This window comes from Saccopteryx bilineata, chromosome 2 (genome assembly GCF_036850765.1).
Source record: "Saccopteryx bilineata isolate mSacBil1 chromosome 2, mSacBil1_pri_phased_curated, whole genome shotgun sequence".
Classification (NCBI taxonomy): domain Eukaryota; kingdom Metazoa; phylum Chordata; class Mammalia; order Chiroptera; family Emballonuridae; genus Saccopteryx; species Saccopteryx bilineata.
In genome coordinates this window covers 152,851,759-152,879,621 of record NC_089491.1, presented here as the reverse complement: position 1 = coordinate 152,879,621, position 27,863 = coordinate 152,851,759, and the positions used below count along the sequence as shown (strand labels likewise).

At 39.5% G+C, this 27,863-nt stretch overlaps 1 protein-coding gene across 1 annotated transcript; it reads left to right on the top strand.

Moving 5' to 3' along the window:
- Positions 1-27,863, top strand: TMBIM4 (transmembrane BAX inhibitor motif containing 4). The gene is made up of 7 exons (XM_066258198.1): positions 1-313; positions 11,346-11,454; positions 12,388-12,493; positions 16,619-16,652; positions 20,233-20,350; positions 26,957-27,002; positions 27,537-27,863. The coding sequence occupies exons 1-7, from the start codon at positions 217-219 to the stop codon at positions 27,741-27,743; spliced, it is 717 nt and encodes a 238-aa protein (XP_066114295.1). The 5' UTR covers positions 1-216; the 3' UTR covers positions 27,744-27,863.

Below are 27,863 nucleotides of genomic sequence, written 5' to 3'. Positions count from 1 at the left end.
CTGAGAACGGAATCCGGGCTAAGTTCCTCCCAACCTGAAGCAACAGCTCCCTCGGCCTAACGTCTGCCTGCGGAGAGAGCGCCGATTGGCCGCGGCTTCGCCCTGCGGAAGCAGTGCCACTGGGTCAGCTGCGTTTTCTTCTCAGGAAGCGGATGAGGGACGTGCGGTCCGTGTCGTCGGTCTCATTCCGCGGGGCAGCTAGGCGTTGTTACCGACATGGCCCACCCTGAGCCCCGCTATCCGTCCTCCTCCATCGAGGACGACTTCAACTATGGCAGCTGCGTGGCCTCTGCCAGCGTGCACATCCGAATGGGTACGTCGCCGCTCTCAGTCCGCGGGGCCGCACCCAGGACCGATTTCCGGTGTCGAGGGTGCGTGCCCTCCGGCCGGGGCTCACCGGGGGCGCGAGGGGCTCCCTCCGGGGTCAGAGAGAAGGCCCTTCCCTCCTCCGGCTCCTCCCCTCCGCTGACGCCGGGAAAGAGCGCCTCCCCTTGGCGGGGCTGGGCGGGCGCCTGCCGCTGGAGATAGGGCTCCCGCGGTTTGCTCGGGAAGGGGAACGAGCCCGTCCTATAGCGTAGAACACTGCCGCCCCGGGGTTGAAGGGGACAGATGAACAAACACCTCAGCAGCCTAATTCGGCATCTCAAAATAAAAGAAACTGCACGTGTCCCTGGCCGATTTGCTCAGTGTATATGGTGTTGGCCTGGAGTGCGGACGTCCGGGTTTGATCCCGCGTAGGGGCACACAAGAGAAGCGACCATCTGCTCACCCTCCTTCTCTCCCTCTTCCTCTTTTGGGGCCAGTGACTCAGTTGGTCCCAGTGTGGGCCCCAGACTGGGGATGGGGGGTCCGTGGGTGTTCCCGGGTAGATCCTGGTTGGAGCGCATGGGGGAGACTATCGCCTATCCTCTCACTTAAAAAATAAATAAAAAGAAAAGAAACTAGATGTTATTTTTTTAGTTTATAATATATTATCAGTTTATTGTGTGGTCACTGTAATGGACACCGGCATTGCTGGGATGTTCATACTTAAGAAGCATGGGAACAAATTTTAATTTTCTATTTGTCTCCTTGGCTGGCTTGAAAGATCTGTGAGGGCAGGGGCCATATTTATTCTTGTTCACTATTTTCTCTCTGCAGGAGCTAGAACTCAATATAGGTTTGAGTGTTATTGGGGCAGTTGCTGGAAATGGATGCTTTCTAAAGCCAACATACCAGATTAGTTTTAAGTTAGTATGCAATACCAGTGGGCAGAAATTATTTTGAATTTAAAATGCTCAGTTTCTCCTAAGTGAAATTCATTGTCCACTAGTTCAGCATATTGATCACAGAAGCTACCTCAGATTTTCATTCTGTCCTGGCAGCCAGAACTTGTTCTAGAAAATTATGAAGCTCTGATGCACTAAGGATCTTGATCTCTAGCATATCTGTATTATTTCTGGAATTGAATTTTGGAATTATTTTGGCAAGTGAGCTCAGTTTTTGTTTTTAATTAAATTTTTAAAACTTGTGGTAAAATACACAATGTTAAAACTTTAGCATCTTAACTATTTTTAAGGGTGCTAAAGCTCAGTAGTGTTAAATATATTCCCATTGTTGTGCAACCAACCTTCAGAACTTTTTCATTTTACGAGATTCTACACTCATAAGAGAACTTCCCCTTACCCTTCTCCTCCACTCCCTGGCAACTAATTACCTATTGCCTTCTGTTTCTATGAATTTGGCCTTTCTAGATATCTAATGTAAGTGGAATTATAAAGTATTTTTCTTTTTGTGACTGGCTTGTTTCAGTTAGCATGTTTTCAGGATGCATCCCTATTGTAGAATGTAGAATTTCCTTCCTTTTCAAGGCTGAATAATATTCCATTTTATATAGAAAACAAATTTGGTTCATCCATTCATCTGTTGGTTGCTTCCACTTTATTATGAGTAGTGCTGCTATAACATACGTATACAAATATATTTTCAGGATCCTGTTTCTCATTCTTTTGGATGTATACCCAAAAGTGGAATTGCTGGATCCAAATGTGTTTTGGTGAAAAGCCTCAGTTTTTCCATTGGAAAAACCCAGTTCCTCCTCCCTCTCACACAGAACACATCTGACATTTCCAGTCACCAAATGGGTGGGGTTCTCCCCCTCCAACACCAAGCAATTTTGTGTAATATCAGCTGGGTATCCTGCAATATAACTCAATTCTGACATTATCTACCAGGAGATAGCGTCAGATCCACAGGTTAAGGGCTCAATCCCACAGGGCAGCTCCTATCTCACTTCAGATGCAAGTCGCAAGTAGTAAGGCCCCCAGTTACCCACAGCTTTTGTCTGACTTGGCCACAGTTGGAGGTCCCCACGACTCCCTCCCCAGGTTTGATAATTTGCTAGAGTGGCTCTCAGAACTCAGGGAAACACTTCCATTTACCAGTTCAGGATAGAGATGAACAGCCAGATGAAGAGTACATAGGGCAAGATCTTGGGATAGTCCCAAGTGCAGTAACTTCTGTCCCAGTGGAGTTGGAATATGTCACCCCAACTAGTACGTGAATGTGTTCACCAACCAAAAGCCCTATACTATTGGATTTTATGGAGGCTTCCTAATGTAGGTATGATTAATCATGAATGGTGGTTGGGTGAAAATGCCAACTACTAACTATGGCTTATTCTTTCTGGTAACTCACCCTTGTCTAGGAACCATCCAGAAGCCAACCCAGAGCCACTCAGTAGAACAAAGACATTCCCATCATCCAGGACATTACAAGGGACCAGCTGTGTTAGGGACCGAGGTCAAAAACCAAATAGAACAAAAGATACACCTAGTGCTTTTATTACTTAGGAAATTATAAGGGCTTCAGGAGCACTGTGTCGGGAACCAGAGACAGAGACCAATCTATGTTTTCTATTTTCTTACAATATTTATGGTAATTATGCTTTTAATTTTTTTGAGGAACCACTGTACTGTTTTACATAGAGGCAACACCATTTTGTATTCTTACTAACATTGCACAAAAGATAATTTCTCCACATCCTCACCAACACGTGTTATTTTTTAAGTAGCCATCCAAATGGGTGTGAGATGATATCTCATTTTTTTATTTGCATTTCCCTATTAATTAGTGATGTTGAACAGAACATCTTTTCATATATGATACTTATGGGCCATTTTGTATATATTCTTTGAAGAAATGTTATTCAAGTCCTTTGCCTATTTTGTTTTAGATGGACTTTAGTTTTTAAAGCACTTTTAGGTTCACAGCAAAATTAAATGTAGAAAGTAAAGAAAGTCCCCATATACTCCTGCCCTACATACTCAAAACCTCCCTACCACCAACATCCTGCTCCGGAGTGGTACATTTGTTATAATTTGTGAACCTACATTACCCATAATTATCACCCAAAACCTATAGTTTACATTGAGGTTCACTCTTGGTGTTATACATTCTTTGGTTTTGACAAAAGTATAATGACATACACTCACCATTATAGTACCATGCAGAATAGCTTTACTATCAGAAAACCCTCTGTTCTCTCGCTATTCATCTCTACCTCCCAGCCAACCTCTGGCAACGGCTGATCTTTTTGCTGTCTTTATAGCTTTGCCCTTTTCAGAGTGCCGTATAGTTGGAATCATGAAGCATGTGTAGCCTTTTCAGATTGGCTTCTTTCACTTAGTAATATACATTTAGGATTCCTCCGTATCTTTGAAGGCTTGATAGCTCATTTCTTTTTACCGCTGAATAATAGTTCACTGTTTGGATGTACCACCATTTGTTTATTCACTGACTGAAAGACATCTTGGTTGCTTCCAAGTTTTGGCAAATGTGGATAAAGCTGCTACATAGACATCTCTGTGCAGTTTTTTGTGGGGGCATAGTTTTTAATTTATCTGGATAAATACCAGAGAGCAAAATTGCTGGATTGTATGTTAAGAGTATGTTTAGTTTTGTAAGAAACTGCCAGAGTACAATTGATGGAACATATGGTAAGAACAGCTTTAATTTTGTAAGAAACTGCCAAACTCTTCCAAAGTAGTTGTACCATTTGGATGTTTTTTTAAAAATTATTTTTTATTTCTATTGATTTTAGAGGGAGAGGGGTGGGGAGAGAGAGAGAGAAAGAGAGAGAGAGAGAGAAACATTGATTTGTTGTTCCACTTATTTATACATTCAGTGGTAGAATGAATTGTATGTACTGCTCAGGGTACGTACAAGAATCTAACCCACAACCTTAGCATATTGGGCTGATGCTTTAACCAACTGAATAGATGTACCATTTTGTATTCCACTAGCAAAGAATGAGAGTTTCTGTTGCACATTCTCACTAGCACTTGGTGGTGTTAGTGTTTTGAATTTTGGCCATTCTAATCAAGTGTGTAGTAGTATGTCATTGTTTTAATTTGCAAATCCCTATGACATACAGTGTTGAGCATCATTTTCATATGTTATTTGCTATTTGTATATCTTCTTTGGTGAGATGTCTTGTTAAGGTCTCTTCCCCACTTTTTTTTTTAATCTTTTATTTTATTTTTATTTATTCATTTTTAGAGAGGAGAGAGGGAGAGAGAGAGACAGAGAGGGAGAGAGAGGAGAGAGAGACAGAGAGAGAGAAGGGGGAGGAGCTGGAAGCATCAACTCCATATGTGCCTTGACCAGGCAAGCCCAGGGTTTTGAGCTGGTGACCTCAGCATTCCAGGTCGACGCTTTATCCACTGCACCACCACAGGTCAGGCCCTCTTCCCCACTTTTTATTTGGCTTTTTTTTGTTTTCTTATTGTTGAGTTTTAAGAATTCTTGGTATATTTTGGATAAGTCCTTTTATTAGATGTGTTGGCAGCCATTTGCTTCCAGTGGCAGATATTTGCTTCTAGTCTGTGGCTTGTCTTCTTCTCTTGACTTTGCTGAGTTTTAAATTGGGTTATTTGTTGTTGTAAGAATTCTTTTTAAAAAATCTGTCCTAGTCTTATATGTATCATTTGCAGACTTTCTCCTATTCTGTAGGTTGCCTTTGCATGCTGTTGACTGTGTCTTAATGCAGAGTTTTAAAATAGTTTGAAATAGTATAATGTATCTATTTTTACTTTTGTTTCCTGTGCTTTTTGTCATATCCATTTTCCCTGGAATTAAAATCCTTGAAATGATAGACATCCATGTTTTACAGAAAACTACATTTCAAAACAGTTGTCTAAAATAACAATTCTTTGCAGTAAGTAACACTGGGGGACCAGAAACTAGATTTAGTAATCCACAGATGAATGTTTTTTCCACCTGTCTGCATATACAGACTGTTTTTAAAGAAAAATTACTCTTATACTTGATTTACTTCTGTATGTCTCATATCAGTATAACAGTGGTGATCTAAATATAAGAAACATTTGTTCATTCATGAATATTTAAATTTCACAGAAGATTTTACTTAGGAGTCCTGGTAATTAGACTGGGAACTAAACTGACTATATCTGTATTAAAAAGTGGTCCTCAGCCATCTTTAGTCCTTTACCAATTAATGAGTAAAACAAAAATGCCCCAGTTTTTTTTTTTTTTAAGAAAATTAAGCTGCCTGTAATGTGTATATTTTCTGGAAAATACTTCTGGAATATTATATATATAAAATTACAGGGCTCCTTGTTGGAAAACAACAAATCATGAAGCTACAGAAAAATTATGGGAGAATGAATTTCTTAGTACAGCCTCTACCTTTAGCACTTTACAGCACTAATTAAGCTAGTTTATATAGCTAGTTATAATATATATGAAATATAGTCTATTAAACTAGTCTGTTTTAGCAATATGGGATATGTATATTTTTGAAGACTAAGACCTACTATTTTATAGACTCAGGAGCATGTTATACATACTTTTTTGGAACTTTGTATTTTCACTTTAATATATTTTACATATGAAAATAGCAGTACTTGATAGCTTTTTAATGGTATGGTCTTGCATTATATATATATATATATATATATATACACCACAATTAATTTAATCATCCCCTCTTGATGGATTATTTAAATTATTTTCTTCTTATTCCTTTGAATGGTACTTTAGGGTGGTGGTCCCCAACCTTTTTTGGGCTACGAACCAGTTTAATGTCAGAAAATATTTTCACGGACCAGCCTTTAGGGTGGGACTGATAAATGTATCACGTGACCGAGACAAGCATCAAGAGTGAGTCTTAGACGGATGTAACAGAGGGAATCTGGTCATTTTTTAAAAATAAAACATCGCTCAGACTTAAATATAAATAAAACAGAAATAATGTAAGTTATTTATTCTTTCTCTGTGGACCGGTACCAAATGGCCCACAGGACCAGTACTGGTCCGTGGCCTGGGGGTTGGGGACCACTGATTTAGGGAACGTCTTTCCATATCTTTGTGAATTTTTGCAAGAACTGCTCTAGGATAAATTTTTAGAAGTGAAATTATGGGGTCAAAAGAGTATGTATATTTTAAATTTGATTGATGTCATTAACTGTCCTTCAAAAAGGCTGCACCTTTGACTCTCCAGGAAAGTAATTTATGAGGATAGTTATTTTGCACCCTCACCAACACTGAATGTCATCAGCCTTTTTAATATTTGGCAATATGGGGATGAGAGGTTGGCAGACACTTTGTACAAAGGTCGAAATAATATTTTCAGCTTTATGAGGCCGTAAGGTGTCCATTGTAACTACTCAACCCTGCCATTGTAGTGCAAAAGCAGCTGGAGAGAATATAGAAGTGAGTCTGTGTGGCTGTGGCCAGTAAAACTACTGAAAAAATCAAGTGGTAAGCTGCATTTGACCAGTGGGCCTTAGTTTGCTGACTCTTGTGGTAGGTAAAAGTGTTATCTTGTTTTAATTTGCATTTCTTTATTTAGCCATGTGAGTGAAGGTGAACATTTACCTTCATTTACATAATTGTATTGGGCTCTGCTCTGATATTAGGGAGATAGCAATGACTTGATGATATTTCAGTTCTCAAGAGTGTTATTTGGATTGGGAATTGAGGAAGACAGGTACTAAAGAGTAAGCAAACGAATAGACCACTGGTTGTGATAAGTTCTCCGATGAAAATAAATAGTGATGGAATAGATCCTAAGGTTTAGAGTGGCAGCTATTTTAAAGAATGGTCAGGGAAAGGAGGTAACAGTTGTGGCCCTGGCTGATTGGCTCAGTGGTAGAGCATTGGCCTGGCGTTTGGGAGTCCCGGGTTCGATTCCCAGCCAGGGCACACAGGAGAAGCGCCCATCTGCTTCTCCACCCCTCCCCCTCTCCTTCCTCTCTGTCTCTCTCTTCCCCTCCTGCAGCCGAGGCTCCACTGGAGCAAAGTTGGCCTGGGTGCTGGGGACGGCTCCGTGGCCTCTGCCTCAGGCGCTAGAATGGCTCTGGTTGCAACAGAGTGACACCCCAGATGGGCAGAGCATTGCCCCCTGGTGGGCATGCCAGGTGGATCCCGGTCGGGTGCATGCGGGAGTCTGTCTGACTGCCTCCCGGTTTCCAACTTCAGAAAAATACAAAAAAAAAAAAAAAAAAAAAAAAAAAGAGAGAGAAGGAGCTAGCCAGGTATATTAGTTATCTATTGCTTAATAGAATATTACCTCAAATTTTAGTAGCTTAAAACAAAGTTATTCTCACACAGTTTCTGAGAATCAAGAATCTGAGATGGACTTAGCTAGGTAGTTCTCTCTGGTTCAGAGTCTCTTATTAGATTCTGGTCAAGATGTGGGCTAGGGCTGCAATCAGCTAAAGGCTGACTACCAGGAAATCTCACTAATATGGCTGTTGATGAAGGCCTTAGTTCCTTGCCACTGACCCACTCCACTGGCTACATGAGTGTCCTCAACATGGTGACTGGCTTCCTTCCCCCAGAACAAGTGATTTTTGAGTGAGTAATGAGGAAGCTGTAGAGCAGGGGTCCCCAAACTATGGCCCACGGGCTGCATGCGGCACCCTGAGGCCATTTATCCACCCCCGCCGCACTTCCAGAAGGGGCACCACTTTCATTGGTGGTCAGTGAGAGGAGCATAGTTCCCATTGAAATACTGGTCAGTTTGTTAATTTAAATTTACTTATTCTTTATTTTAAATGTTGTATTTGTTCCCATTTTGTTTTTTTACTTTAAAATAAGATATGTGCAGTGTGCATAGGGATTTGTTCATAGTTTTTTGTTGTTTTTATTTTATTTTATTCATTTTAGAGAGGGGAGAGAAAGAAGGAAGGAGGATCAGGAAGCATCAACTCCCACATGTGCCTTGACCAGGCAAGCCCAGTGTTTTGAACCAGCAAACTCAGCATTCTAGGTCAACGCTTTATCCACTGCGCCACCGCAGGCCAGGCTGTTCATAGTTTTTTTTATAGTCTGGCCCTCCAATGATCTGAGGGACAGTGAACTGGCCCCCTGTGTAAAAAGTTTGGGAACCCCTGCTGTAGAGCCTTTTATGACCTTGTCATGATAATCATGCATACTGTCACATCTCCATTATTCTATTAATTAGAGCAGGTCACTGAGGTCATTCCACATTCACAGGGAGGCGATTAGGCTCCATTATTTGATGGTAGTGCCAAATAATTTTTAGGCATATTTTAAATCACCACAGTTTCCCTCTGGCCACAAACTATTTTTCTTTCTTCCACATGCAAGCCAAGAAGACCTTCTCAAAGGCTTTGGCTCTAAGGAGACAAATTATTTGTACCCACACACCCAACACCCTGTGGTAGGATGGGCATAATTAGGTGGTATTTTTTGCCAAAAAACATATTCAATAAATTTGCAGGTCTCCTATGATTCTTACTAAGGTTTATTCCACTAGATAAAGCATACACTGCTACTTTTGCCTTTGTTGTTGTTGTTAAAGTGAGTCACTTGAAGAAAAAGTAAAAAATTGTGGAAATATTTTAAACCACCATTTTATGTAAAGAAGATAGGAGCATTCCAGGCAGAGGAAACAGCAAGGACAGAGGCCCAGAAGGAGGATTTGGCATATTTGGGGAACAGATAGGTGGCTAGTGTGGGTAAAGCGTATGAGGAAGAGGAAGAGTGGTGTGAGCTGAAGTTGGAAAGTTTCTTTACCCTGAGCCGTGTAGGCCCCATAAAGGCTTTTAAGTTTAATTCTAAGTGTAAGAGAAACCATTAAAGATATTAAAGCAGAGAATCACATGATATGGTTTATTTTACAAAAAAAAAAAAAGATCACTCTTGACAACTGTGTGGAACATAAATTAGGTGGGATGAGAGTGAAAGCATGGAGACCAGTTAGGCTACTCCAATAGTCAAGGTATAATAAGATCATACAGACTTTGATTAGAGAGGTAGCAGAGGAAACCAAGAGCTGGATTTGTTCTACTTTCCAAGTGGAAGTCGTAGTAGTAGTTGTTAATGGATGGGAAGAAGGAGGGAAATCAGAGAGTCTCCTACATTTTTGGCTTGGTGGATGTTGGTGCTGGTTACTGGTGAGAAGACTGGGAGAACAGATTTAGGTAGAAATAAAGAGTTCCTGTTTTGGCTGCGGTAAGTTTGAGATGTCAAATAGAAAGAGGGAAATCAGGACTCAAAAAAAAAAAAAAAAGAGAGAAGATATTGCTGTTGGGCTTGTATTTTCATATTGACTCTTATTTTTCCCTGTGATCTGTGTATGCATATCATTTGCACTTTGTATATTAGTTATTTAAAATGGATAACAAATGTTCCTTTTTCCTGGGATTTCATTTAAGGTTCCCTTTTAAAAGCATATAGAAAACACTGTGATCTGGAATGTCTGCATCAGGATTATTTTGGCTCACCACAAATTTCTGTAAAATGTTTGCCAGTTACAAAAGTAATAAATATTTATTAGTAATATATGAAAAAATACAGATAAGCAAAAAACAGATTATAAAAATCATCCTCAGCTGTACTGCCTAAAGTAAACCATTGTTAGCACTTTGGTGTGTATGTCTTCTTTTCTTTTCCCTAACTGGCAAAATTCACCTTTCATTAATTCAGTATAAATTTATTTGGCTGAGTGCTGGTGGTATGAAAATGAGTAAGACATGCTCCCTATGATTAGATAGATTTTAGTCTTAATAGTCTAATGAGAGTGAAGGACAAGTAGGACTCATCAATTATAAAGTGATTACAAGTATGTTTAGGGTCCCTTGGGGACATGAGGAAGCACGTTTAATTCAGACTGAGGAAATGAGAAAGGCTGACCCTTGAAAGATGGTTAGCAGTTAGCTAAAGGGGTGAGGGGAGAAGAATGTTATTAGTATATTTACATAGAGAAGGTGGGAACTGTTAAAGTTTTATTTCTGAAGCTGGTGATGAGTTGAGTGTTCAGTGTATTTATATTATCTGTATATCAGAAGACTTTAATAAGTATTTTAAATAATTAGGCCTTATAATTTATGAATGTTGATAAAATACTCTGAAAGTAAGAATTTCTTTTTTTTGTATGTTTCTGAAGCTGGAAACGGGGAGAGACAGTCAGACAGACTCCCGCATGCGCCCGACCGGGATCCACCCGGCATGCCCACCAGGGGCAACGCTCTGCCCACCAGGGGGCGATGCTCTGCCCCGACCAGAGCCACTCTAGCGCCTGGGGCAGAGGCCAAGGAGCCATCCCCAGCGCCCGGGCCATCTCTGCTCCAATGGAGCCTTGGCTGCAGGAGGGGAAGAGAGAGACAGAGAGGAAGGGGGGGGGGGGTGGAGAAGCAAATGGGCGCTTCTCCTATGTGCCCTGGCCGGGAATCGAACCCGGGTCCCCCGCACGCCAGGCCGACGCTCTACCGCTGAGCCAACTGGCCAGGGCCAAAAATTTCTTATTGTATAGAAACTAGAGGAAAAGGTACTATTAGTGAGAAATAAAAATATATGAGTGAAAGTAAATTTATATATTGTTTGCCTTTTAAGGGGAAGTTTCATTTTAGGGAAACATTTGTACTGGTTGGAAATTAAGATTGCTCTTTAAATTTATATGTAACCATATACTTCTTGTTCCTACATTTCAGTTTCAAGATAGAATTACTCTTTAAAAATGTTGTTTTTCATCTTTTGTTTTGTTGTATGCTGCTATTTACAAATATGCATTTATAACTTTTTATTTTGATGAAAAATATTTACATTCTGGCCCATTACGTTCATTTTTTTTAAGTTCATGCTTGGAGGATAGTTACCACTTACAATTTTTTTTCCTTTGGAAGCATTTTCTTTAAGTTTTAGTTACAGGTTACATTATTTGGATTAAAATAAAAAAGAACATATAAAAATTTAATATAAATATTTATAAATTTAGTATTTATAAATATATTTAATATTTATAAATATAAATTTGATATTGCTGTTCTATGAAAAATGCTTAAGAAAATAATTATGTGTAAATATTTTCTTTTCAGCCTTTCTCAGAAAAGTCTACAGCATCCTTTCTCTGCAAGTTCTCTTAACTACAGTGACATGTGCATTTTTTTTATACTTTGAATCTATACGGACATTTGTACATGAAAGGTAAGCTGATTCTGAATCACTTTTAGCCACTCTATATTATAAGCAAAGTTCCTTTTTTTTCTATTAACTTTCTTTATGTTTGCATTATTAGCTCTTATAAATAAGATTAGTTTTATGTTAATTCTTGTAAATAACATAAGGAAAATATTCTACAACATGATAATGAACTTTTTATCTTACAGTTTCATAGGGTTAAACCCGTATGTCCTGGGATAGTATTAAGAATTTTTACTATATGCTGTTTTTGTCTTTTTTTTTTATTAGACTTATGCCTTGTCCCCAAAGCCTGATAGTGTACTTGAAAAATAAAGGTGTTTAATAAATGTGTATTTAATTTACTTTAGTGTTGGCTCATGACTGGGATGATTTCACTGAAAAGTTTTCAGAAGAGCTCCATATGATTTATCCCAAATTTGTTTAAGATATTACCTCCAAAATAATTATTTTCATGGCCAAAATAATATAGATTCTTTATTTTAAAGGGAAGAAAAAATAAGGAATGAATATACATTCTTAAGATAATTTCTATCCTCCCCTACAGAAGGGGAGTCTCAAACTGTTAAGTTTGCTATTTGGGATAAATACCCTAAAAAGGGAACTAGGTATACAATTTGTTTATTAATAGCTTTTCTTTGTATTTTAGTTAAAGAAACAGTATGTTAATTGCAAAACTTACTGAAATATGATAGAAGTTGATACTGTAGGAAGAAAAGTCTTCCCCTTGCATTGTGGGCTCGTCCTGCTGCTCCTCCCCATCTCACACTCCTCAAATTTCCCAGATGGAAAAGTAACTTCGTTTACAGTTTGGTGTAGATCATTCCAGATTTTTTTTTCTACTTTCAAAAACACTTAAAATAGACAAATTTTATTAAATTTGGTAATACTACTTACGCTGTTTTTTAACTTGGAGCTACTTTAAATTTTGTCTTTCAGTCCTGCCTTAATTTTGGTGTTTGCTATTGGATCTTTGGCTTTGATTTTAGCACTGACTTTAAACAGACATAAGCATCCCCTTAACCTGTACCTGCTTTTTGGATTTGTGAGTACTTTGACAATATTTGTTCCTTTAACATTTATTACTGAGTTTTAAATTTATTTACTTAATTGAATGCATATATGTGTAAAAGTAGCAGAACTGAGTTTTTTAAAAAAAGAATTTGTATATTTTAGGAGATTATTTGTAATCTAGTCTGTAAAAATTTTTTAACTTTGTAAATTCCAAAGTTTATTCTGTCAATATTTTGATATACTGGAAAAAAAATAATGAATTAGAATCACATGACCTGTCTTTGTCTTTGACGGGGCATTTAGTCTTTCTGTACCTAAGTTTTCTTATGTGTAAAATGAAAATATTAAAATAGATTTTCCCTGTGATACTTTTACTCCTACTATTCTGTGCTTTTTTTTTTGAAGGGGGAGTTATATTGTAGCCTTAATTTCATAGGCCTTAAATTGAAATCTTTGATTAACTCCTCAGTGTTATTTTTTTTAATGACTCATCTTTTAAAGGACCATTTTGTCCAATTGATGTGCTTTTACTAACTTGTTGCAAAATCATGGTTGGGAGAACTCAAATTTAAGTCATGTTTGTTGAGATATATGTGAAAATTAAAACCCAAACTACTACCTATAAAAATTCAATCTTAGATTATGACCAGAATGGATTGGTAAAGTTCAAGTTGTGTGTGTGTGTGTGTGTGTGTGTATAGATATATTTTTCCCGTATATATCCAGTGTGCTTGGGGTTCTGACTTAAAAATTTACATCAAAACATTCCAAACTGCCTGAGCAGGCGGTGGCGCAGTGGATAGAGGGTTGGACTGGGATGCGGACGACCTAGGTTCGAGACCCCGAGGTCGCCAGCTTGAGCACGGGCTCATCTGGTTTGAGCAAAGCTCACCAGATTGGACCCAAAGTCGCTGGTTTAAGCAAGGGGTTACTTGGTCTGCTGTAGCCCCATGGTCAAGGCACATATGAGAAAGCAATCAATGAACAACTAAAGTGCCACAACAAAAAACTGATGGTTGATGCTTCTCATCTCTCTGCGTTCCTGTCTGTCTGTCCCTGTCTATCCTTCTCTCTGACTCTCGCTCTGTCTCTGTAAAAAAACCCAAAAACCCCCCAAAACATTCCAAACTAATATTAAGAACATTGATAGTCAAATAAGATTGAAAATGCAATTTATCAGATTAAACTACCTTAAACTAAAGAAAATGTATGAATTCTGATAAGTTTTTGTTATATGATGAAACAAAAGCTCCTGACTGGAAAATTTCAATTGTAGAAAAGGTTATTCATTTAAACTTAGGTTCTTCTGTTTGCCAGGTATCAGTACTCTAACCCAGGTTATCACTGGTAGCAGGTGGTTTATTTTAAGGATATAAGAGCTTAGGAACCCACCAACCTACTCCATCAGGCCTCAAGAAAACTAGAGGAAGGTCCCAGAAGTGATGCTATTCTAGGAAATTCAACAGCAAGAGTTTGTGGTCTCCTCTCCCTCCTTCTGTTACATTTCTTCTCTACCTTGCAGCTGTCCTCACACGTAGTTTTCCCCTTCACTATCGTTAGTTTTTATATGGCCCATTGTGGGCCCTCTTGTGATTCATTAACCTTTTAGCTTTAGCTCCTACTACCATTGCTTTATTTTCTGAGTTTCAGTTTCTAAGTCAGAAAGAAGCTGATTGGCACAGCTAATTAATGGCACAGGTCACATTGTAGATTGTTAGGCAATATGGGTTGACAGCCCAAGTCAGATGCCAACCCCTAAGAGAAGGAAGGAAGTACAAAAAGAAATAGCATCATGTAGAGTTCCTCTTCAACTCTACACATAGCCAATCTGCTTTCAGAAAGACTCTGATTGATTTCTGTGTGGTATAATATGTAGTATGGACCAGTTTTTGCCAAGCAGGGAGAGGACCCACTAGAAAAGCATCAGCCAAATGCTATAGGCAAAATATGGTTACTTACTGCTACAACTAATGATCATGCCCATAGCTAAAAATGACTTAATAAGGAAGTATGTAAAATGTATTTCTGATTACTCAGAAACCTCTGATACTGTTATTTTTTCCTACTGTACCAAAATAAAGGAGATGGATCTCACCTTGCCTTAGGTGTGTGTGTGTGTGTGTGTGTGTGTGTGTGTATGCACGCACATTTAAAAAGAGGCATTACTTTGGGATGGTATGTTTTCCTAGTTTTACCTTTTCTCTTGTATATATTATTTTTATTTCTTCTACTTGAGTATGGGGTAGGATTTCTTACCTAAAATCATGTCACAAATATCAAGAATATTGCCTGGAAAAAAAATTTTTTTTTTAAGTGGGAGAAAGTGAGACAGATTCTCACATGCACCCTGACTGGGATCCACCCAGCAAGCCCTGTTTTGGGCTGATGCTCAAATCAACTGAGCTATTTTTAGTGCCTGAGGCTTACGCTCAGATTAGTCGAGCTATCCTTAGCACCTAGGCCAACACTCAAACCTATAGAGCAGGGGTCCCCAAACTTTTTACACAGGGGGTCAGTTCACTGTCCCTCAGACCATTGGAGGGCTGGACTATAAAAAAAAAACTATGAACAAATTTCTATGTACACTGCAGATATCTTATTTTAAAGTAAAAAAACAAAACAGGAACAAATACAATATTTAAAATAAAGAACAAGTAAGTTTAAATCAACAAACTGAGTAGTATTTCAGTGGGAACTATGCTCCTCTCATTGACCACCAATGAAAGAGGTGCCCCTTCCGGAAGTGCAGCGGGGGCCAGATAAATGGCCTCAGGGGGCCGCATGTGGCCCGCGGGCCGTAGTTTGGGGACCCCTGCTATAGAGCCACTGGCTGCAGGAGGGGAAAAGGGAAAAGACGGGGAGAAAAAGGGGGACAGAAGCAGATGGTCACTTCTCCTGTGGCCCGGACCAGGAATCAAACCTATATGCTGGGCTGACACTTTATTCACTGAGCCAACTGGCCAGGACCAGAAATAATATTTCTATCATCTTTTGCTACCACTTCCTGGACACTACCAACAACATCACAAAATGTGGCAGTGGCTTTATTGTCTCCACATCTATGTACAGTTTCTAATACTGTTTTTGCTCTGGTTCTACTGATTTCTTGATTTCAGGTAGGGAAGGTTTATAGGAAATGCTTCTGTGTATGATTATATAGCCACTGCTGTTACTTGGCTTTGCTTTTATGATATGGTCTATCAGATGGTTGATACAATCTAACTAAGTAAACATATAAAACAAAATAAAGATATGTAATTAAGTGGGGAAAGAAGCTAGAGCTTAAAGCTCAGTATTCCTAAGTCTTTTATTCAGGATCTGAGTTCAGCTGCTTATGACTTGGCTTAAACAATGACAAAGTAAAAATGGCTTAAACAAGATGATTTATTTCTCTTTTAATGTAAAAAATATGAATGACTGTTTAGTAGTGTTGTCAGGGGCCCAGGTAGCTGCTATGGTTCAGATATTCTTAAAGTGTCATGTGGTATCAAATGCTCACCATCATATCCATATTCCATCCACTTATTCCTTAAAAATGAGAAGAGAGAGAAAGAAGCCTCTTTGTTTTTAGAAGTTGTACACCTCTAGTCACATTCTGTTGGCTAGATATATTCTAGCCCTATGGCCAGATCTAGCTGTACAGAATACTGAAAAAATGTCATATTTAATTTGAACAGCTGTGTGTCCAGGTAAAAATTCTGTTACTAGGGAAGAAGATAGAATATCTTTCTGAGTTTTAAGACTGTCATGGCAAAAAACTACCTATGTAGTTAACATTAAATTAAGACTTAGTAATTTAATATAAATATTTAATAATCCTATTGAGTGAAATATTTAATTATTTAGAAATGTGGACATGATTTGCAATTTCATTTTTATTTACATTACACAGTGAAAAAAATAAAATTGTCTGTATTATTTCTATAATCTTCCTCTTACAGATATGAAAAATCTACTTACAGTTTAAGGAATGATAGGATCACAATTAGAATCTAAATATTCTCACTCAATCTGTCCTATATACCTCACAAGGCTGTTCTGAAGCTAAAATGAAATTGTGCATATTGAAATGACATTGAACTAGAAATCAGAACCATGTACATGACATAGTATAAATATTACATGCATGTATGTAATTTCAATTTCTTTTTCTTAGACACTGTTGGAAGCTCTGTCTGTGGCCTTTGTTGGTAAGCCATAATTCTTACATATGTTATAGTTACTTTTTAATGTGGATAAATATTCTGAGTAAAAACGTATTTGGGGCTAAAGCTTAACATCATGGAATATATTTCAAAAATATGGCATACGATTAAGAATTCCTAAAATATAAGCAGAAGTTAAATGTTTATACTTTACATAATTCTACTGAGCTTAGAGGAAGTGGAAAATAATTAGAAAAATAGAAGCAGAAAACAATATTCATGTGTGTTGATTCATTTATAAAAATAAGACAACCATAGCTAATCTTTTCCCTAATTTAAAGAGATTTCAGAGGAGCTGATAACATGTTTTGAGCCAAGTATTTTCATCCTGAACTCATCCTCTTGAACGTCCTACCTTGAGCTGTGCTTTCTTATTGTATCCTCATTTACTATCAGATGGACCCATAGGAAAACAGTAGTATTTCCTTTTCTGTACGAGGTTATAAATATGTGTTTAAAAGGAGTTGTCTGGACTTGTTATCTTTGAATATATGTATTATGATTTATTGATGTCACCCCATTAAAAAAATAAAATTATAAAAAAACAAAAAAAACAAAAAACAAACAAACAAAAAAAAGGAGTTGTCTGTTATGATTACTTGATGTACCCTATGTAATGCCTTAAGTAGAAAATTTCATGATTTATTAACAATAAACATTCTGATTGTCTCAACATGATTAACCTGGGGTATCAGAAGGGTCAGCATTAATTATTATTCTCAATAAAGTAAATTCTTAATCCTTTTGGTTAATTTATTTATCTTCTTATTTTGTCAGTATCTTTTTTTTTTTTTTTTTTGTATTTTTCTGAAGTTGGAAACGGGGAGGCAGTCAGACAGACTCCCGCATGTGCCCGACCGGGATCTACCCGGCATGCCCGCCAGGGGGCGATGCTCTGCCCATCTGGGATGTCGCTTTGTTGCAACTAGAGCCATTCTAGGGCCTGAGGCAAGAGGCCATAGAGCCACCCCCAGTGCCCAGGCCAACTTTGCTCCAATGGAGCCTTGGCTGTGGGAGGGGAAGAGAGAGATAGAGAGGAAGGAGAGGGGGAGGGGTGGAGAAGCAGATGGGCACTTCTCCTGTGTGCCCCTGCTGGGAATCGAACCCAGGACTCCTGCACGCCAGGCCGATGCTCTACCACTGAGCCAACCGGCCAGGGCTGTCAGTATTTTTTTTTTTTTTTAACTTGTCTAAGCCAGTTTATTGAATCTGTATATTGTTTGGTAATCTACTTTTTTTTTTTTATAAATAATCGGAATATAAGAAAATAATAGCCTGACTAGCTGGTGGTGCAGTGAACCTGGGACACTGAGGACCTAGGTTCAAAACCCTGAGGTCGCCAGCTTGTGCGCAAGTTTGCTGGCTTGGGCTAGCTTGAGCAAGGGGTCATTGGCCTAGCTCGAGCCCCCCACACACCATCAGGGCACAGATGAGAAGCAATCAATGCTGCAACTACAAGTTGATGCTTCCCATCTCTTTCCCTTTCTGTCTGTCTGTCTGTCTGTCTCTCTCTCTCTTACACACACACACACTAATAATAATAGTATCTATTAAAATAAATAGGATTGAAATTTCATAACATGGAAAGTATTATTAATATTTACTTATTTTTAGTTAGCATTTTTATCTATTAATATACTTCTCACAAAAATTAGGGGCTATTTCAAAATGAATATGAAGCGATAAAATATCCCCTAATTTTTGTGAGCAGTATATTACATACTATTAATATTATCAAGTCCATCTCTGACTTCCCTAACTCCCACCATTTGTAAAGCATGTAGGAAAGAGATTTATTTCAATGTTATTGGAACTAGGGTGGAAATACATAAATGGAATAATATGAGAACACTATCTTCATATTAATTATAATATCTTTTCCACATACTTATTAAAATTACTGACAAGAAGGCCCTGGCCAGTTGGCTCAGTGGTAGAGCGTCGGCCTGGCATGCGGGGGGCCCGGGTTCGATTCCCGGCCAGGGCACATAGGAGAAGCGCCCATTTACTTATCCACCCCCCCCTCCTTCCTCTCTGTCTCTCTCTTCCCCTCCCGCAGCCAGGGCTCCATTGGAGCAAAGATGGCCCGGGCGCTGGGGATGGCTCCTTGGCCTCTGCCCCAGGCGCTAGAGTGGCTCTGGTCGTGGTTGGGCGACCCCCGGAGGGGCAGAGCATCGCCCCCTGGTGGGCAGAGTGTCGCCCCTGGTGGGCGTGCCGGGTGGATCCCGGTCGGGCGCATGCGGGAGTCTGTCTGACTCTCCCCGTTTCCAGCTTCAGAAAAATACGAAAAAAAAAAAAAGTTACTGACAAGAAGCAAAAGTGATTTCATGTTCTTTCTGTGTTCACCTTCCTAATCCTGTAACAGCACAAATAGAGAAATTCCAACAATGTAGCATTGAGGAATAGCAAGAATTTGGATAATTAATCTCTGGAAAATTAAGAATAACTTAAATGGTTTGGGGTTCAAAGCAGTTAACTTCCTTTAAAGATGTTATAATTTATCATTGCCTTAAAATGTTAAGCAGTTGTATTGCAGTAGCCATAGTCAATCCAGAGGGTCATTCTAATTTTATGGAAGAGAATTGGGTATACAGTAAAACCACAATAAAGCACTCTGAGATAAGGCAGGTTTGGATATAAAGCAAATAGCATGGTTTCTGTCCTCTGTAGGGTCAGTGAATGGCAGACAGTGCAAATAGCCCCAATATTTTTCTTGGCCAATTTCTTCGATTTTGGCTGATGAAGATTTTGGCCATTAACCAGATGATTGCTAGAACTTACACAAACTATCCAGGAATTCTAGCCATAGGACCCAGAGTCATCCTTACTGATATCTGAGCCATAATGGACAATCACTACAGATGATAAACTGCAGCTGGAACAGGGGTTGAGTCAGAATCATTCCACCATGTTCCCCAAATCCCTAACTGGCTAGTTGTGTAATCCCCAGGGATTTCTTTAACTCTATAATAATGTAACCTCCTAACTTTGTATTAATGAATATTTTGGAGCCTATTTATTGCACTATGGGTATAGTTCTATTGTACCAATCAGTATTCAAGGCTGAATAAGTAGTTTTTTCATAATGTATTTATTGGCAAGTAGTACAGGACAAAAATAAATCATTTCAGTTAGATTCCAGAAAAAAAGCTATTTTATATGAATATTTTTAAAAGATTTTATTTTATTGATTTTACAGAGAGAGGAGAGAGGAGAGGAGGGGGTAGCAAAAAGTATCAACTCATAGTTGCCTCATTTTTTTTTTTAGTTGTTGAGTTCTTGGTTGTTGCTTTTCATATGTGCCTTGTCCCGGGCAAGCCCAGGGTTTTGAACCAGCAACCTCAGCATTCCAGGTCGATGCTTTATCCACTGAGCCACCACAGGTCAGGTCAGGCTACATTGAATATGTTTATATGCATTTTTACTCAGTTTTTAATTTTACAATTACTTTCCATTGGTATGTAGTACAGGAGAAAATAAAGCATTGCAATTAAATCCTAGATAAAATCTGTTTTATATTGAATATATTTATATGTATTTTAATCAGTATTTTTTAATTTTACAGTTACTTTCTATGATGTATATATTATCCTGCAAGCTTTTGTGCTGACTACTGCAGTATTTTTTGGCCTGACTATATATACTCTACAATCTAAGAAAGATTTCAGCAGATTTGGAGCAGGGTAAGTTATATATTCATGCCTATGATAGATATCTTTAACATTATAGTTTTGAGAGAAATGCTATATGGTTAGCTTTGGACACTGCTTTTTAAAGTGAAACATAATGAAAGGTCATCTCTGAGTTCTAGGACCAGGTCCTACTCTCCCAGAGCATTAAACGACATGGAAAGTGGCTTTATTTCCTTGTCCTCTATATTGAAAGGGAAATGAATGCCTTTGTCTTAACATAAATGCTAGCAAGACCATCCACATCTTTGTGGTCAAAGCAAAGTTTTGGAGATTTCTGCATGAACTTTAAATCCATTTGATGGATTTAAAACCTTTTTGATCCATGTGATTAACCTGTATCCTTCTTCCAATAGTAGATAGATACGTGGAATATCCTTTTTATATTAGGATATAGGATAATGGTACTGTGTTGCCCTCACCTGGTAAGAATGAGTAGATTCTTTTCTGTGCTCTCCCTGGCTTCCTGTTGGCACAATCACCCAGCCATTTTCTGTTTTTTTTTCCTGTTACAACACTAAACATTTACAAAAGTATGCTCTTGCAGAATTTTCTTTCTTGCCCTCTTTTCCCCCTGGTAATCCAGATTACCAGAAATCTCTATTGGGATAAAATACAGTTTGTTAGGCAGTATTGATAATTGTGCAAGATGCAAACATAGTTTTATTAAAATGGAGTTTGATTTAGGGAGAATTAACTTTTTTTTCAGATTCCTTATTTTGGGGGAGGGAAGTAGGGGGTGTTTCATACATATTTGTGTGGTCAAGATGACGAAAGACTTGTTCTCTCTTCATCCCATCCCAGTCTTTAACTGCTCCCCTCCTTCCCATCTGTGCTAGAACTCCTAGTAAATAATCTCCCCCGTATTTCACCCTTCTGATAATATATTCTTTCTTCTTCCTTAGCTTAGCTGAAACTTGCTTCCTCCCTGAAAACTGTTCTCTAGCTCACTCTCCCACACCCTATGTACCTTGGGGTGGGGAGTTGGTGTTGAAAACTGCTTCAATCATTATTCCTTCAGTGTAATAGAGTCATCGGTTTAAGGCTTATGCTTTCTGTTGATACACTTCCTACCCCTCCTCATTACTGTCATTGATCCCCTTTTTGGTCAGGCCTCCTTCATTCTTTAAAGACTTTAGCATCAAACTATGTGCGAGGCCCAGCCATCACCTGTGCCTCTGAATACGTCTGGACCTCTCCTACTGCAGTAACTTTCATTTCCCTGTCATGGTCACTTTGTCATGGCCACTTTGTGGACCTTGCCATCACGAGGGATTGTTTCATTGCTGAAATCTTAAATGCTAACATCCCATTTTCTTTCTTCAACCTTCTATCCTTCTAGCTCTCTTATTTATTTACTCCCATAACACGTACCTACTATGCTTTTTCTTCAGCTACTGTTGTAATAAACTGTCCTTCATCTAAGACCTATGAGTTTCCTGTGTTCTTCTTGCATTCAGTTGTGCCATACTAGCTTATTAGCTTGTAAGTAAGGCAAAAATCTCAGATGTCTACAGTTAGTTTACAGTTAATATGGTTGGGTTTAAGCCTACCATGCTGCTATTTGTTTTTTTCTTTGTCCTATCTGTTCTTTGATCCTTTTTTCCTTTTGGATTGAGTATTTGATTCCATTTATCTTCTTTATGGTTAACAGCCATAGCTCTTTTTTTTTTTTTTTTTTTTTTGTATTTTTCTGAAGCTGGAAACGGGGAGGCAGTCAGACAGACTCCCGCATGCGCCCGACCGGGATCCACCCGGCATGCCCACCAGGGGGTGATGCTCTGCCCATCCAGGGCGTCGCTCTGTCGCGACCAGAGCCACTCTAGCGCCTGGGGCAGAGGCCAAGGAGCCATCCCCAGCGCCCGGGCCATCTTTTGCTCCAATGGAGCCTCGGCTGCGGGAGGGGAAGAGAGAGACAGAGAGGAAGGAGAGGGTGAGGGGTGGAGAGGCAGATGGGCGCCTCTCCTGTGTGCCCTGGCCGGGAATCGAACCCGAGACTTCCGCACGCCAGGCCGATGCTCTACCACTGAGCCAACCGGCCAGGGCCAACAGCCATAGCTCTTTTAAATAGAGATTACTCTAGGTTTTACAGTATACCTGTAAAATGTTTAAGTTTATCCTAGTCTATCTTCAAATAATACACCATTTCATGTATAGTAGACTTATATCTGCTCTTTCCTATCTTTATCCCATCTTTCCTATATGTTATAAACCTCATAAGACATTATTAACTTTGCTTTAAACATTATCTTTAAAAAAGATTATAAAAATAGATGAAATCTTTTATGTTCATCCACAGATTTACCATGTCTGTTGTTTTCCATTCCTTTGTGTATATCCAATTTTCATTTAGTATTTTTCCTCCTGCCTGAGGGATTTCCTTTTCACATTTCTTATATAGCTGTTGGCCTCAGCTTTTGTATGGTTTTTAAAAATCTTTATTTTTCCCTTTGTTTTGGAAGGTTTTTTTGAGGGGGTTGGTATAAGATTCTAGGTTGTTTTTTGTATTTTAAAGATGTTACTCCCCTGCATTCCAGCTTGTGTAGTTTCTGACAAGAGGTCTGCTTTCTTACCTTTATTCCTTTGCATATAATATGTCTTTTATTCCCTAGCTATCTTTAAGATTATTTCTGTTATTTGATTAACATTTTATTAAGATATTCCTTGGTACCATTTTTGTTTTTTTCTGCTTCTGGGTTATATCAGTTTAAAGTTTTCATCAAATTTGGAACAGTTTTGGCCATTATTTCTTCAAATATTTTTATGTTCCCCCTCCTTTCTTTCTTCTGTTGAGGACATATATAACAATTACATATGTGTTAGACTTCTTCATGTTGTCCCACAGTTCACTGATGCTTTGTTCATTTTTTCCCCGTCTTTTTCTCTCTGTGATTCATTTTGGTTAGTTTCTGCTATTTTCAAGTTCAGTAATCTTTTCTTTTTCAGGGCCTAATCTGCTAAGCCCAGTCAGAGTACTTCTCATTTGACATAGTCTTTTTTAATTTATGGAAATTTAGTTCAATCTGTATTATTTATTTATTTATTTTATTTATTTATGTATTTTTTACAGAGACAGAGAGAGAGTCAGAGAGAGGGATAGGCAAGGACAGACAGACAGGAACGGAGAGAGATGAGAAGCATCAATCATTAGTTTTTCATTGCGTGTTGCAACACCTTAGTTGTTCATTGATTGCTTTCTCATATGTGCCTTGACCACGGGCCTTCAGCAGACCGAGTAACCCCTTGTTGGACCCAGCGACCTTGGGTTCAAGCTGGTAGGCTTTTGCTCAAACCAGATGAGGCTGCGCTCAAGCTGGCGACCTCGGGGTCTTGAACCTGGGTCCTCCGCATCCCAGTCCGACGCTCTATCCACTGTGCCACCGAATCTGTATTTTCCTTTTTCTTTTTTTTTTTTTTTTTTTTTGTATTTTTCTGAAGCTAGAAACGGGGAGGCAGTCAGACAGACTCCCGCATGCGCCCGACTGGGATCCACCTGGCATGCCCACCAGGGGGCGATGCTCTGCCCATCTTGGGGCGTCGCTCTGCCGCAATCAGAGCCGTTCTAGCGCCTGAGGCAGAGGCCACAGAGCCATCCTCAGCGCCCGGGCAAACTCTGCTCCAGTGGAGCCTTGGCTGCGGGAGGGGAAGAGAGAGACAGACAGGAAGGAGAAGGGGAGGGGTGGAGAAGTTGATGGGCGCTTCTCCTGTGTGCCCTGGCCGGGAATTGAACCCGGGACTCCTGCACGCCAGGCCGACGCTCTACCACTGAGCCAACCGGCCAGGGCCGAATCTGTATTTTTAAAAATATATATATATATTTCCCATTTCTCTCATGATGATGCTTTCTCTACTTCCTTGAACAGATGGAGTATATTTTTTAATGTCATTGTATACTAATTATATTTTTATGTCACTTCTGAATGTGTTTCTATTGATTTTTTTCCCTCCTTGTTATAGGTTTCCTTGGTTCTTTTTCATGCCTCTGTAAGTTTTGATTAGATGCTGGTTATTATAAATTTTACATTGTTGGGTGATGAAAGTTTTTTTCTTTAAAAATTTTTGGTTTTGTTTCTCCAGGCTGCTGCTGCTAAGTTCTTTGAAAATTTTCTTAAGCTTTTGAGTCTTGTTTTTAAGCTCTGTTAGGCACAGCCAGGAGAGTTTTCAGTTTAAGGTTTATTTGGCCCCACTACTGAGACAGTATCCTCTGAGGACTACTCAAAACCCCTATGTCCTAGGAGGTCTTTCCACTCTGGCTAGTGTGAATATAAACTATTCCTGGCGCTTTGTGAGCTCAGAGGATTGTTTGGCCTGCTTCTCTATGGTGACTCTTTTCCAGCCTTGGTCACTCCTCACTGTATGCATTGATCAGAACTCAGCCAAACACTAGAGGGGAACCTTTGGCATGTCATCAGAGCTAGCTGGCTCTGTGTATGGATCTCTTCTCCCTGGAACTTTGCCCTGCAAATTACAGACACCTTGGTCTCTCCCAATTCTGAATTCTTACCTTTTGATGCTCAAGTTGACCACAAGGCTCCATATGAGTTCCTGTCCCTACTTTGTTACCTAGAAACTCTCTCTAGCTGGATTAGTCATTAAACTCACTTCGTTTCTCTTGTCTCAGGAATCACTGTCCTGTGCTACTTGCTATCCATTGTCTGAAAACTTGTTTCATATCTTTGTTAATATCTGGTTTTTATTTAAGGAGGGAGTGTAAATTTGACCCCTGTACCTACTTGTAGCTTAAAGCAACAGATGTGTATTCAAGACTTCCAAGTCTCGTATTTAATAACAAAGGACTGCCGTCTTTGTGTGCATGTGTATGAATGGTAACTCATATAATTATCAGTGGCAAATTTATGTACATAATTATGTTCTTTAATACATCAGTACATTGGGAACTTTAATGGATATGCATGTTCACAGAATAATTTTTTGTTTTAAAAATTCAGTTACTTTTTATTTGTTCATGTACATATTTTCCAGAAGTACGTATTCTAGATCTCTGAAAATGCTTCTGATGCATTTCTACTTATATCAGTATTTTGTGTTTCAATTGAAAACTTTTATTTTTTTGAGAGAGAGAGATTGGGACAGATAGACAGCAAGGGAGAGAGATGAGAAGCATCAACTCAACTCAGTTTCGGCACTTTAGTTGTTCATTGATTGCTTTCTCATATGTGCCTTGACTGAGGGGCTTCAGCCCAGCCAATGAGCCCATGCTCAAGCCAGCGACTTTTGGGCTCAAGCTATCAACCATGGGGTCATGTCTATGATCCTATGCTCAAGCCGGATGAGGGCCTGCGCTCAAGCCAGCGATCTCAGGGTTTTGAGGCCTAGTCCTCAGCATTCCAGGCTAACATTCTACCTACTGTGCCACTGCCTGGTCAGGCTCAATTGAAAACTTTAAAAATTGACATTCTTAACAAGTTTTGTATACCATAAAAACAAATGTTAAATAGATAGCCATTCTTTCAATTCCTGGGCATTCTACAGTATTCATTGTATGTTTATGAATTATTATGTTTAAATTACTCTTTGGCAAATACCAGGATGGATTTATTTCTTTTTTTTTTTTTTTTTTTTTTTTTTACAGAGGCAGAGATAGACAGGGACAGACAGACAGGAACAGAGAGAGATGAGAAGCATCAATCATCAGTTTCTCGTTGCGCATTGCGACTTCTTAGTTGTTCATTGATTGCTTTCTCACATGTGCCTTGACCGTGGGCCTTCAGCAGACCGAGTAACCCCTTGCTGGAGCCAGCGACCTTGGGTCCAAGCTGGCGAGCTCTTTGCTCAAGCCAGATGAGCCCGTGCGCAACCTCGGAGTCTCGAACCTGGGTACTTCCGCATCCCAGTCCGACGCTCTATCCACTGCGCCACCGCCTGGTCAGGCGGATTTATTTCTTTAGAAAATGTTGAATGGGTTTACAAAGGTTTTTTTTTGTAAGGAACAATATTCTAGCTGTGCTTCCGAAGGTATTTTAGGCTGCATGCGCGCGCCTCTCCCCCAACGCTTGATTGTTAGCTTGAATGGCTGGGTGAGGTGCCCCGCCCACGGAGAGAATCTCCCAAGCCTCTCCCGCTCGCCCCGCCGCTGGCGGCTGGACCGCACCAGGCGCAGGATAATGGAGCCCCCTGGGTGTGCCGGCCAGCAGGGCGCCCTGGGCGCGTGGAATGCCCAAGGCACGCGCGCGAATGGGGCGCTCCGGGCACCGGTGGCCGGCGACCCCCACTCGCAGTGTGCGGGCCGCTGGGAACGTCAGCGGTGCTCAACCGGACCGGGCGCGCGGGGCCGCTCGCAGCGGCTCGCGGTTCCCAAGTATATGGGCTGACTCACCGCAGGCGCACTCCCTCGCGGCTTGAATGAGCGTCGCTGCTGCGGTAGCTTCCTCCACACCCTCGTCTCTCAGATTCAAGTGATAACAGTCCTTTTGCTTTCAGTTTGTGTGGAACTCCGGAATGCTCCGAGGATAAATTTTTCTGTTTCTAGTTGATAAATTTGTTGTGATTTAGGGGAGAGCTGTCGGACGCGCTTCTCACGGCGCCATTTCCGTGACGTCCAGGAACAATATTCTAAATTATAATATTTTGTTTTTATAGACTGTTTGCTGTTTTGTGGATTTTGTGCTTGTCAGGAATCTTGAGGGTGAGTTGTTTTAGAATGGTAGCTTGAAATATAAGTTTGGCCATGTCAATATAAATAATCTGAAAAAGCTATAAGAGGTATACTCTTGTGCTAGGACAGTTAGTTGTAATTATCTGAAACATAGGATGATTATAAAATTATCTTTTGAGAAATCAAGGTCTTATGTTAATCAGTATTAATTAAAGATGATCAAATGAGTTAAATTACATAAAAACACTTGTAATTGCTGATCTCCAAGTGGCACACATACTTATGGAAAAATATTTTTTTTAATTGTTTATATTTGGGATGCTCCTGTTCCAAGTCCCAGTCAGTAATTTAATAACGGGGTATCCATTGATTCATCCATTTATTTGTTCATCCAACAGAAGCCAGGGTAGACCTGCTTTGCCTTTTTCTGCTTTTAACATTTTTATTCAAAGTTGTACAGCATTATTAAATATATATGTAGCATATGTAACTTAAGAGCAAGTTAACTTAAGTATGTTTAATATTGTTCTTCAATGTAAACTTACTTTATTCTCTTGCCTATAGTTATTTTTTTATAGTGAGACATTGGAATTGGTTGTGGCTGCTGCGGGAGCCCTTCTTTTCTGTGGATTCATCATCTATGACACACACTCAATGATGCACAGGCTGTCACCTGAAGAGTATGTATTAGCTGCCATCAACCTTTACTTGGACATCATCAATCTATTCCTGCACCTGTTGCGGTTTTTGGAAGCAGTAAATAAAAAGTGACTGTGGCCCTGGCTGGTGGCTCAGTTGGTACAGCATTGTACCAAAGCGTGGAGGTGGCTGGTTCGATCCCTGGTCAGGGCTCATCTAAAATAAACTAATAAAAAACATTAAAATAAAAAA